Source organism: Suricata suricatta, chromosome 12 (genome assembly GCF_006229205.1).
Source record: "Suricata suricatta isolate VVHF042 chromosome 12, meerkat_22Aug2017_6uvM2_HiC, whole genome shotgun sequence".
Lineage (NCBI taxonomy): Eukaryota > Metazoa > Chordata > Mammalia > Carnivora > Herpestidae > Suricata > Suricata suricatta.
Window position 1 is genome coordinate 35,416,292 of NC_043711.1, and position 13,888 is coordinate 35,430,179.

The window sequence follows — 13,888 nt, forward strand, 5'->3', positions numbered from 1 at the left end:
TTTTTTTTTTTTTTTGGAGTATTTATAATATAGGTTAATCATTTAACTGCAGGTTCACCTGGAAATGACTAAATTTGGGATAGTCACAGCTGTAGTGTATGACTGTACGTCAAACAATGACTCACATCGGGTGATTCCTTGCTATAACTCGAAGCAAAACCAAATCACTGTACTAGTGATTTATTTTTTCATTTAAAAAAAGTTATACTTGAAGAATATACTGTTGGTACACATGATCAAGCTATCGGATATGTTTTGCCTCCTAGAGTCCCACAAAAACAGAATTTCGAAGGATCATGGGCTTTTAGAAAGCCAAAGTGACCACTGGGGCACCTGGGTGGTTTAGTTGGTTGAATGCTTAACTCTTGGTTTCAGCTCAGATCATGATTCCAGGATCATAGAACCCAGAGCTCTGTGTTGAGCTCTGTGCTGAGCATGGAGCCTGCTTAAGATTCTCTGTCTCTCTCTCTCTCCCCCTCTCTGTCTCTGTCTCCCTCTACTCTTCTCCCCCACTCTCTTTCGCTCTCTAAAATAAAATGAAAAAAAAAAAAAGCCAACTGGACTACCTTTTATCCAGCCATCCTTCCATCCATCAAATGCTTTTGTGACTCAGAATGAGTCTGCCCAACAACCCTATGAGGAGTTACCACTTTTAGCCCCATTTTTCAAGATATAAAACTGAGGCTCAGGTGTTTTTTTCTTAATTTTTAAAAAATGTTTTTTTTATTTATTTCTGAGAGACAAAGAGAGATAGCATGAGCAGGGGAGGGTCAGAGAGAAAAGGAGACACAGAATCTGAAGCAGGCTCCAGGCTCTGAGCTGGCTGTCAGCACAGAGCCCGACAGGGGGCTCAAACCCACGAACTGTGAGATCATGACCTGAGCCGAAGCTGGACACTTAACCGATTGAGCCACCCAGGAGCCCCCAGAGAGGTTTAAATAAATTGGTGAAAGTTACAAAGCTAAATGGGAGCAGATCCCGCACAACCAGGCTCAAAAACCGCAGTGGCTAATCAAAGCACACCATCCTGCCTCTCTCATCTGGGAAGAGGACTCGATGGAGTTAATAAAAACATGGAGTAATTCTCAGAACTACCTCACAGGGGGAAAAAAAACCCCAACAATTATGACAGCCGTTTGTAGAGAAGGACTCCGGGACGCTCACATTTTACTTGCATGAGCGGTTCCGAACCAACAATGATTTACATCACTCCCTCCTCTCATCCACAACAGTAAGGTCATTTGGTCCTATCTGGAGATATTTCTGCATACTGCAGGGGTAGGTACTACAAGCATCGGGAGGGGTGAACCCAGGGATTCTGCCGAATATCATGCCATGCTCAGGACAAGGTGGTCTGGCCCAAGTGTCAACAGAGCAGAAACTGAGCAAGCCTGACTCAGAGGATAATTTTTGGTGATATACCTATGATTTGGTAGTTGGAGTGTGTTCAAGAAGAAGATAAATTATTTGCTCCAAAATAATGAATATCGGGGTTCTGTTTTTCTCAGGTATCCTTTTAGGGACAAATACTTGTTCAGATTTTCCTAATGCAACTGTTACCCTCCAGAAGGACTGGAAACAATGGATCAGACTAGAAGAGGCCATGCCAACAGTGTCATGTGTGCTAAACATAAATTATAGAACACACCCAAATGGGACACACTCAGGTAACAAAAATTATCTTTTGGGATGCGATATCATAACCTTCCATACACAAAACATCACATCTTAAATGCAAAGAGTACAACATACTGAGTATTTTTTTTTTTTTTAAAGTTCAGATGAAGACGTTCTGGACATCAGGAAATGCATAATATAAAACTGACTGTCCACGGGGATGTCATCTCCCCAGATTTCCTCTGTGGCTGAATCTCTAACCTCCCAGGGCTGACCTAACGATTTCCTGTTAATACATACAATAGAGTGCTCACTGCACGTGTAAGGCACAACCAGGGCTGACCTGAACTGCAGGTTCCCGGGCACCTGCATGGCTCTTTTGGACGGTTACAGCTGACATACAGGTTGGTATGTAGCCCGGTTATTACACACTTCAGTAAAATCCCCAACTTTGAATGTAATTCTCTTTCCAGATGGACCAGTGGGTCTTTAAGAACGGGGACTTGGCTTTTTCCTTAAATGGAATAAAGAATATCAAGTACTAGCTCAAGGTCCTTCTAAACAGCATTCGCTTAATTCTTCTTCTTCTTCTTCTTCTTCTTCTTTTTTTTGGTTAAAATGTAAAACTGGGTACATGCACTCTCTCATTAGAAATTTGTTCCCTAAGGATGAACAAATTAAAACCGAACCAATCTTTAGTCATACATACAAAGCAAAGAAGTCTTTCCTGTTTATCCCCTTCCAGAGAACATTTTTTTCACCATGCTTTATGTACTAACTGGTTTTCTCGGCATTTGGACGAGTGAGTCCTATTAAAGAGCTATGTTTCATTTCACCATAGGCACCAACAACTCAGCCATTTGGTAAATGCCTAGAAATACAAACTAAGAGATTAAGTAATGACACCTAATGGTTTTGCTGGCCCAGCAACCACTTCCTCTTCTTCACACATCATCTTCTGCTTCTTCAGAGAACACTCTTAGGCTTAAAGCTCCAGCTGAGGGTTTCGTCTCAGTTTTATAGTGTGCCTACCTCCTTCCATGAGCACACACTGTTCTCTGACTAGAACGTGCCAACCCATTCACCAGAGCCTGACTCCTTCACCGCCTTCAGGAGACCCGGCTGAAACGTCACCTTCCTTAGAGGCCATCCCTAAATCCACCCATCCCACTGTGACCTTCCATCTTGTTTGTTTCCACTAGAAGCCATTCAAAATCTATCATCATGTTTCATTTCTTTGTTCACTGGCTAATTTCTCACAATCATCCCCCCCGAAAAGATTTCAGAGAAAACAACCACAGTGTGACAGAAACTACTTATCACTCTCAGGATCTTTTTTCTCCTCCTTTCTTTTGGTAACAGGACACCTTGACTTACGGCTTGCCCATGGCCACCCACCTAAAGACGACCCTTCCCAGCCTCCCTTGCAATTGCAAGTCCCTTCCTTGACTTTATGACTAATCAGGCTGCTTGCCTTGAATTCTTTCCACCTGCTTCTGGTTATAAAATGGAAATGGAGACTTCCCAATGCCCAACCAATTCACTGAGAGTTCCTTGTCTTAAGAAAACTGCTTAAAATCCTAACTGTGATTACCTTACAGGAGGGGAAGAAAACACCTATGGTGTACAGTAACTTTCTATAAATCAGAATGTGGTGTGAAGAAAAATTATCTACTCAGTAAGAGAACTCACTAACCCATTGGGTTCTCCCAATGATCTTTGAGTTTGAGAGAGTAGACAGAATTATTAGAATCTGTTAGTTGAGAAAAGAAAGACCCAGAAAAGCTGAGACACAGCTCCAGGTCAGCCAACAGGTAAGCAGGAGTGCAGGACTGGCTTTTATTTCAAACCCATGCCATAGGCTTTGAGTTCTCCTCCCAGTGACTCTGCAGAAGGTTTTAAGAATCAGATTGATTATTGGTGTGGCTGGAGCTTAATTATACACTTTGCAAACAGGATGGACTGGTCTCCAGTGGCCACGCTGTAATTGCATTCTTTTCTTCCACCCCAAACTTTATTTTGTATTGACGTAGAACGTGTGACTGGGCAGCACATGTTCCTTTTTCTCCCAGAGTTCACCTCGTCTAAAATTTAAGCAGCGTTGGAAGGAACTGCATAATCGAGCTCCCTGGCAATGTGGCAGTGGTGGAGAAACAAGGAGCAGGGAGCAATGATTGAGATGGCTGTGCTTCGAAAAGTAAGCAAGTCACTGGGTTTAAATGAAATGAACCCTGGACTTTTATGACAAGGAAACAGGAAGACTTTTGTGCTTGTTACTTAATTCATCTGGCCCTTAGGCATGTGGGAATTCCAGTAGTTTAAAAAAGAAATCAGTTAACTGAAGGCTAGGAACCTTTTCCCCACCCCAAAATGCCCTGGAGTAGTGATGCACATCACAAGACTTTGTTAGCAGTTACAATGCACACAGATAGTCATCTTGAAAGGCATCTTACCCCACCAAGCTCTGCCTATTACACCTTGCCTGGCATGCCTCTTTTATTTCTCCAATCTCTGACAGGTTCTGGTTTTTTCAGGTCAAAGAACTTGCTGGAGGGGTACAAATCAGCCACGACAAATGTCAGTGCTTCACTTAGCCACCGACCCACTCTACTTCTTTGTGAAGAAATGGTTGTTTTCCTTGAAGTATTGAGTGAGCAATACAAACCTAGTAGGAACACGGTCTGCATTTTTTTAAATTGTAAAACTTCACTATTTTTAAGTTCAAAGGTCCTACGATCTGAAATTAAGTTGGGTTCTGGTATGTTTTCACATTCCTTAAGAGTTTGCAATGACACATTTCATGCATCAAGGGAAGACTAAAAAGAAAAAACTGCTTATGATCTGAATTTTTAATACTCTGAATTTTGGGGGTTTGTAACTCAGATTCTTAAATTCCTCTTAATTTGCATCATGCCTTTGGGCACTCTGATTAATAAATTCATGCAGAATACTTAAGAATCTCTGAAAACAGAAAATCTAGGTGTGGACTCTGATGGAACATTAGGACTATGAGTTTGTAGCAATGTTGGTTCTTTCTCTAACCAACAGAGATCCAACAATATTTCTTATACTTTCTTTTCAAGTTTTTATTCAAATTCTAGTTAGTTAACATATACAGTTACATTGGTTGCAGGATCTCATGCCTTTAAAAATTGTCTTTCTCTGTCACTACCAATAAACAACCAATTATAGAATGGTGACTGTGTATCAGGCACAGTGCTGAACATAATAATCTCTTGTAATTCGTTCAAACACCCTACGCAGTTGGTGGCGATACCATTGTACAGATGAAGGAACTGAATTTAAAAAAAGACTAAACAACATGGCCAAGGTTACACAGCGAATGGACATCAAAGTCAGGCTTTAAGTTGCTTCCCAACTTCTTGCTCTGCATAGTCATACTACACGGACTGAAAACAGCATGGCCCTTTGACTGTAGAAAGCCTTACAGCCAAAATACATGAGAAGTACCACTGGGAGATACAACAAACATCAACCCCAACATTCGTACGCTATCACTAATACACGGTATGTGCAAAGGACTGAAAGCTTCAGCTTCTGGGTTTTACATGATTTTTTCAAAATAGCCTTCAGCATCAGTCTCTTATTATTGGCAAACCTTCCCCTTTCCTGGCCCATTCTTAAGCTACTTAATTATAACCCAGCGGGCACGAATAACAAAGGTCTCAAGAGGCTGAGATCTCCACGGTCTCCCATTCCAGTCTCTGTTTCAGAGTCTGCCCATCTGCCCTGCATTTCTGCTCAGCCGCAGGTAACTTGCTGAATGTACAGGTCATGCAAAAAGCTGAAGCATTATCCTCCTTCTTATAAGTCAGTGCTCATGACCCTTGAAATCATGATTCTTTCACTTATACCCACTGGGCCCGGGCAGTGACTTATGTATGGAACATCCTCCCTCCAATTTAATCCGTAAGTTGTTTGGACATGGAAAAATAAACATATGGAAGCAAAAATCCATCACTGGATTTTAACAGAGGAAGTAAACAGTGATATGGAGTGGACACCTGCAAAAATCACCAAGAAAGAAAAGATGAGGCAGTGACAACACAAGATGGCCTGTTAATGGTCCTTTTTAAATTGAATGGCACGTCTTGAAAATGAAATAGCAAAGCCCTGCAAATTGAGAAAAGCAAATGTCTTCTGATCCTTGTCTAAACTCTGAAATGAACAAGCAAGCCTGATTGTGATCAGTGTCAAACAATATTTACCGATTTCTATGAAAGTGTGAATGTAAAGAAAGGGCTGTGAGTCATGAGCAACTGAGAGGAAATTAGTGGCAGTATTTACTGTACAGACTCTGATTCACCATTATTTTGGGAGAAAGCCTGGTTGTTTTTAGTCAATGCATTTACATTCCGTGGGATTCTCAATTTCATGAAGCCACATTAGCTAAGAAATGACTTGTGAGTCAATCAATTTAAGTAATATACTACATGCAAGACTCAGCAAAACCAGTGAGCCCCCTACATGTTATTTCTTAAAGTAAAATTCAAGGGAGAAATCAATTACCAAAAACATGTTAATAAACGTTGAGGTCTACCTTAAGAAAACATGATAAGCAATAATTTGGTTTTACTAAATAAACTAAGGGTTAGTTACATGTGTTGGCTGGGATTCATTATTCTCCTTCCTTCTCCCTCCCCCGCCCGGCCCCCGCCATGGAGCACTTCAGTTAACACCCATAAAGTCCATCAAAAGAGAATCAGTTAAATGAATACTGTACTTCCACATAATAAGATCCTAGGGAGCTTTAAAAAGAGTGAAAAGAGATGTGTTTATAAAGTGACCTGTAGAGGAGCCTGGGTGGCTCAGTCAGTTACGCGTCAGACTTCAGCTTAGGTCATGATCTCACAGCTCGTGAGTTTGAGCCCCGCATCGGGCTGCGTGCTGACAGCTCAGAGCCTGGGGCCTCCTTCCAATTCTGTGTCTCCCCCTCTGCCTTCTCCCACTCGCGATCTGTCTCTCAAAAATAAATAAAACTTAAAAAATTTTTTTTAAATAAATAAATAAAGTGACCTGGAGAAATGGACACGGTATGAAATACTGTTCATAGAAGGGTTTCTCTTTCCAGAAAGCTTAGGATATACACTGACAAAGCCTAACCAAGCCCGTATCCTTCTCTTGACAGTGGTTATCATGGGACCGGGGTGAGGACTACCCTAGCTGACATGTTTCTGTGGTTCGTTTCTTCTTGTCTGTTTTCACAATGGGTTTGTATAATAAACACTTAAACAACTACATAAAAATGACTGAAAAAAGGTGTATGATTGTCGTTTCTATCATTATTTCCTAGAAATTTGGTCTTCAAGGCAAATTTTCAACTATGAACAGTGTTCATATCCCCCCTGGAAACTTAACTTCAGTTGATCTTGGTCACAGGGCTCACACAGACACAATTGTAATTATATGGTTGCATACACGCAGTCATATTGTCCCTCACACAGATGGATATCAGTTGTGAGATGATATGTTATTATTTTTATCGACGATTTCCAATAAGAAGCCTCCATCCCCGACAAGGCGGCTCTCCTAGGCCACCCGTTTGTGCTGTTTGTGTGAGCTTCACGACCATAAAGTGGGGAGAAAAGAGGAACTTTACCTGTTTTCTAAAAGAAAGATGGTGCACATCGATAGAAGCTGAAAATGCGGAGGGTGAAGAACACTGTGGTGTGGTTACAAGGGTCGCTTTGGGAAGAATATGGCTGTTTTTCTAATAGACATTAAAGCACGAGACAGAGGGAAAAGGTAGGAGTTATTCAAGGCTGTGATGTCGGAGTGTGATAGCACATGGTCTGCTATTATAGGCCATTGTTCCACTGCAGTGACTCCCAGTGACGGCAGCGGGAGCACAGGGAGGGTGGCAAAACCAGCCAGGGCAGCATGAGTAAGCCTTTCTGTCATTATAATACACAGGAGGCCAGGGCAGGCAGGTGGAGAGCTATATGGACTCATCCATTCTCATGTGGGTGAAAATGTATTGTACGCCTGTGCTCAGATCAATACAGCTACATAGACAAAGTCCAAATAGAAAATAATGTAATTTATTAGCTCTGGAAAACCAAACCCGATAGAGTGTGACCCTTCCATATAGAGCACGTAATGTATTATTCTTTACAAAAAGTAGACAGGTTTAGTGTGGAAAATGGTGAAACAAAGATAAGCGAAAACAGTAGCAGTAGGAAAAAGATCAGTAGTAGCTGTATTACGGAGAGAGAACCAGCACCGGAGAATCTGACTTTTGTCTTCACAATTCATCCATTTATCCATCCAGTGCAAATAAGTGTATGTATGCGTGTGTATGTACATATCTATATAATTTGCATATAAATTTATACTAACAATATATGTAATTTTGTTACAGATAGATATATAAAATTTAGAAAATAAAATGCCATCATCCTGTTCAAATGGTCTTAAGATAGAAACCTTGGGGCACCTGAGTGGCTCAGTAGGTTAAGTGTCTGACTCTTGATTTCAGCTTGAGACAGGATCTCAGAGGCGTGGGACTGAGCCCTGCATGGGGCTCCGTGCTGAGCCTGCTTGGGATTCTCAGCCCCTCTCCCCTGCTCATCCTCTCTCTCTCTCTCTCAAAATAAATATATAAACATTAAAAAAATAGAAACCTAACTGTATGCATTTATAAATTACACTGTGATCAATATCCTTCAATCTTAGTGCATAACTTTATTTCCTTAGAAAAAATGAACAGATCAGAATTGTTGTATTAAGTACATAAATTAGTTATAAAAAATATTTTTCACTTCAACTGAGCCTCCTCTCTGAACCCATGGCTTCACTAACCAAAGTTCTTTGAGACTGTTCGGTGCCCCTTAAAGCAATGCTGCCAAATCCAGAACAGCCCAGGTTCTCCTAAGTGTCTGCAAGGATTCCCACTTACTTTCCGAGGTTTCACTTTATCTTGCAAATCATACTGGCCGATTCCTTTATAGCTGATTCCAAGCCACCAAGGAAGTCCTTGTTTGTCCTGGAAGATGAAAAAGCATGAGAGCCACACCCCTAACTGCTCAGTCTTCTAGAGGTAAAGATTTACCAATTTCATCCTTTACCAAGTATCAGCTAGGCAAAATAAAGCTGTCCAGGTAAATAAAACATTACCCACACACCTAACTTGTTATTAAAATGCCTTCAAATAAGATCTTCAAGTTAAAACAGGTTAATACCATCAATACCATCCAAAAGAATGAAACATTACTGTCTTAGCAGTTGGAGAGAAGAAATAAAATGTAAAATGAATCCAGAGTATAAAGCCAGTTATCCATTTAAAAAAGAAAAGATAAGAAAGAAGAAAAAAAGGTAAAAAAGGCTCTCTGCTCTGCTCTCTTGATTAGTAACCAGCTATAAAGGTCAGGGAAGTTTCCAAAGAATAATAAAGAGGTCCCAAACCTGATGTTTATAATCCACTTAACAGTGAGCATGGGAATACTGAAAAGCTCTTTTGGAGAAGTGTGTGATTCAATGACAGGAAGCTCGAATAATCACTTTGAGGTATACATGGGAAGGGAAGGGATTTTTTTTTTTCATAATCTTTTTTTTTCAGAATCTTAGATCTTGCCACAGTAAAGGACGCATTGACACAGAAAATGAAAAATTTAGGCTTAAACATGTACCTGTAAACAAACAAATTAAGAATCAGGAGAAATTAGAAGCGCCTGGGTGGCTTAGTTGGTTGAGCATCCAACCTGATTTCTGCTCAGGTTATGATCTCACGGTCTGTGAGTTCAAGCCCCATGTTGATTTGATTACTCATTGACAGAGAGGAGTCTGTTTGGGATTCTCTCTCTGCATCTTTCCTGCTCACATTCATATACATTCTCTCTCTCTCTCTCTCTTTCACAAAATGAATAAACTTAAAAAAAAAGAATCTGTAGAGCTTAAAGTTGAATTGATACTTAGTTTTAGTACAAGGTATCCTCATTATGCAAGTATTTATTATTCAATCCCCTAGAGCTAGAATTGCAAACACTGTTGTAACTTGAAAAGCCCCTAAAGACTGATCAATGATAGAATCATTCCCTTCAAACAAGACTCCCTTCTTAAACTGCTTTATCCCTTACCATCTCAAAATATTTCTTAGTCTCTCCTTGCTTGAAAACACCCGAAACAATACACATATACAAAACATACCAATTGAAATTTGGTATTGCAAAGCCTGCAAAAATTTGAGAATTTTATGAAGCATTGAAATGACAATGCAAAGTGTATGATTCTTGGGGCACCAGTTGGCTGGGTTGGTGGAATGTGCAACTCTTGATCTCGGGATTGTGAGTTCGAGCCCAATGTTGGCTGTGGAGAGTACTTAAAAATAAAATCTTAAAAATAAAAAGAAAGTTTATGATTCCAAGATAAAACTGCTAACAAGAGAATATCTGGGGGGTGCCTGGATGGCTCAGTCGGCTAAGCATCCGACTTCAGCTCAGGTAATGCAAGATCTTGTGGTTTGTGAGTTTGAGTCCTGCATCAGGCTCTGTGCTAACAGCTCGGAGTCTGGAGTCTGCTTTGTATTCTGTGTGTGTGTGTCTCTCTCTCTGCCCCTCCCCAGTTTGCACTCTGTCTCTCTCTCTCTCTCTCTCAAATATAAAAAAAAAAACATTAAAAAAATTTTTTAAAAGAGAGGGGCACCTGGGTGGCTCAGTCGGTTAAGCATCTGACTGTGGCTAAGGCCATGATCTCACAGTTTGTGGGTTTGAGCTCTTGCTTTGGGCTCTGTGCTGACAGCTCAGAGCCTAAAGCCTGCTTTGAATTCTTGGTCTCCATCTCTCTTAAGCCCCTCCCCCACTCAAGCACTGTCTCTGTCTTAAAAACAAATAACCATGAAAAAAATTTTTTTTAATTAAAAAGAGAGTATCTGGTAGCACTAGGTTAACAACTGAGGAAGAGAAAGAGCAGCCAAAATAGATAAAAGGAATAGATGCACCAAAAGAGAATAATCCGAGTATGTTCAGATTAATAGAGGTTTGTGGAAAACATTTGAATATAACAAGTATTTTTAAAAAATAGCGTGTTTTATAATTTGCTACAAATGATAAGGCATAATCAGGCTTTTGTAAAAAAAGTAATCATATTTTACTTTATTATTTTAATAAAAAGTGACTTTGTTGTTTTTATGCTAACACTTCTAGAGATAATTTACATTAATATGCATATTAATTTATGTGATTTTAGAAGTTGGTGCTATTCACTAACTCACAAAGTCACATGAGCATTAGGAAAGTTTTGTCATGTAAAAGTATTTACCTTTACTGCATAATAATGGACTCCGTAGGTTGGTAGAGCTTCTACTATTTTCATATACCTATGAAAAATGAATAATATATATTATAATCTCTTAATAAATTAGCCAGAGGATCCTTTTGGGAAAAGTGATGTACAGAAGTACAATTTGTACATACTTTCCTCGTTACAACCATGACTAATGTCTTTGACTGCAGTAGAAATAGAATAAGACATTCTAGGGAGTAACACAGTCTACCTTACCCAAATGTTAGGAGGTTGCTAATAAAACTTCAATTTTCAAAAGCTAGAGGAAATGTTATTTTCTGCATAGTACGATTTCTACCGCTTAGGAACATGTTGTACCATATTGTAAACCAAAATTGCAAGTTTTTTTCTAACTAAGCTCTTAATGATCCAAAGCAATGAGAATCAACTTCTGGGTCATGCTTGTAATAAGGAAAAAAAGAAAACAATTCTGGGGCAGCTGGCTGGCTTAGGAGGTAGAGCACATGGGGTTGATCTTGGGGTTGTGAGTGGAAAACCCGTGTTGGGCGCAGAGGTTACATACAGGTTCCTCTTTAGTACAAGTGGACTTTTTAATGGCATTTTGAATATCAATTGCTCTGGATTTTGTAATCAATACTTTGATACTTTAAAAAAAGTAAATGACCTATATGTAAATGAATGTAAGAGGTTAGGTAAATGGGGGAGCCTGGGTGGCTCAGTCAGTTAAGCATCCAACTTCAGCTCAGGTCATCATTTCACAGTTTATGAGCTCAAGCCCCGCCTCGGGCTCTCTGCTGTCAGCACAGAGCCTGCTTAGGATCCTTTGACCCCTTCTGCCTCCCCTCTGCTTGTGCTATCTCTTTCTCCCTCTCTAAAAAATAGACATTTAAAAAATTTTTTTTAAAAAGAGGTTAACACTAAACGTGCCAACAACATTCAGCAAGAATACTGCACGGCCAAGATCTTAACAAAGTGAGTTGGATTCCACGGTCTGGAGCCTGCACCACCAAGTCAGTCTCTTATTTGGAGCCACAGTGATAACGATCAAGGGAAGTAAAAGGACTCTGCATTTAAGCAAAGGCACTTCCCAACATGTTCATTAGGCTAACCTAAAATCCTCCAGGGAAATTATTATACTTCTGCTGTCCCTCCGAGAAAACAGGCACACTGAGTTCAAATGTCAAGGGCTCATTTTCAGGACTGCTAATTTTTGATTTCTGCCTTGAAGATCACAGAGGGTTTGCTGTGATAGCAAAGAGATGAGTGCCCAAGTGGTGGAGATGTGAGGGAAATCTCTACACTGGCCAGGGGAACAGCAATCTCCGAGTTCTTATTTCAGTGCTTACATGCGTGCAGCTACATTCAGTGGGTTTTTACAAGAACTATGGCCATTAAGGTTATTCTACAATTACTACAGCAATAATGCTTTATTTATTTTTATAATTTTTAAAATTTAAATTTATAAATTTAGTTTTTTGTAATTTTAAAATTTTAATGTAGCTTGTGATCTATTGTTAATAAATGGATGGTTACTCTATAAGCCTAAAATGCAGAAACAGGGGCACCTGTCCGGCTTAGTTGGTAGAGCATGTGACTCTTGATCTCTGGGTTGTAAGTTCAAGCTCCACATTGGGTGTAGAGATTACTTAAATCTAAAATCTTAAAAAAAACAACAACGCAGAACTATATCATTCTGGTCCATATCGGCAGCATGAAACATAGATGATTCAACACCAACACTGTAGGCCCCACACAAAGTAAAGTCACAAGCCAGGTGACTGAACATGGTCTCCAGTTAGGTTTTCTTTGGCTCACACTGTAATAAAATTTTCTTAAAATTACTTTGCCATGTTTAAAATTGGGCTTTAAAGACCAGAATTTCCAGCACTTCTTAGACAGTATTGGGTCTGACAACCTCAGGCCTGATTTCTGAAGCTGACTCCCCTTGCCTCTACCCAGGGTAATAGCTCTCTGGATGACCTCAGTCCCCACCATTCCCTGTTACCCTGTACCTAGCCTACACTGCTCATTTTTGCCACTGGCCTGACACTGGTAGGCATTCGAACTGATGACATCAACTATGGAATGACCCGAGGCACTTTATAACTCACAGGAAGGTATTTCTAACCAGAGAGGCACTATACACAAACTATACTACAGACATCATTTCAGATGATTTCTTCAAACAGGAGCCATTAAAATTACATCTAAGCCAAAGGAAAGACAGATACTTACTGAACCACAGCTTGACCCCGAGTCAGACCTTTGATTTTCAAATAATGCTCAATCACTCTGTCTTCACTGTAAAACAAGCAAAGAGAAATATGGCAATGTATGATTATATGAGGTACAGACTCATTTTCAAGATTCTCAGGTGGCATATTGAGAAACAAGAGAAATACCTTCACCAACTTGTTTGGGAGACAGAAGACTGACTGACTCTTGAACCTCCGACAGGACTGCCTCACCATGATTTTTTATTTGTATTTTATATGATATATATGAATATGTTTTAAAACTTAATTTATAGGAAAAGGAAAGGATTTCAATTTGGCAAATGAAAAACTCGTATATTTTTGCCATAATTGAGTGGGATATAACAAATATGAAATAATGTCATTAAATGTTAAGATGTGAGCCTTGCTAGGGAAATTAAAAGGCTTAAAAAAAGAGATCACCAAGTATCAGGTATTAAATACATTAAAAAAATTATCCACGGAGGTTTAGAAAGGATTAAAACTGTTCTGGGTCCTGTGCAACCCAAAGCACTCTCTTGTCACTCACTGCGTGGGGACACGTTGCTTGCAGAGAAAACCTCCATTATTGTCCCAGCATAAAATGTGTTGACTAAAGTGGCACCTGGCTGGCTAAGTCAGTAGAATATGTGACTCTTGATCTTGGTGTCATGGGTTTGAGCCCCACATTGGGGGCAGAGATTACTTAATAAAGAAAAAGATTAAAAAAAAAACTTGTTGATGAGAAAGGCAAGAAGTAGGCTGAAGTTTGTCAT

At 39.8% G+C, this 13,888-nt stretch overlaps 1 protein-coding gene across 2 annotated transcripts in view; it reads right to left on the reverse strand.

Annotated features, from left to right (window-relative positions):
* Positions 1–13,888, reverse strand: part of FRMD4B (FERM domain containing 4B) — a 169,132-nt gene that overhangs the window by 26,941 nt on the left and 128,303 nt on the right. For both annotated transcript variants that reach the window (XM_029918214.1, XM_029918215.1), the window contains exons 9-11: positions 13,114–13,179; positions 10,894–10,951; positions 8,537–8,623 (exon numbers count right to left, since the gene is read on the reverse strand). In XM_029918214.1, the coding sequence (XP_029774074.1) occupies positions 8,537–8,623; positions 10,894–10,951; positions 13,114–13,179 (211 nt within the window). The remainder of the gene's footprint in view (positions 1–8,536; positions 8,624–10,893; positions 10,952–13,113; positions 13,180–13,888) is intronic.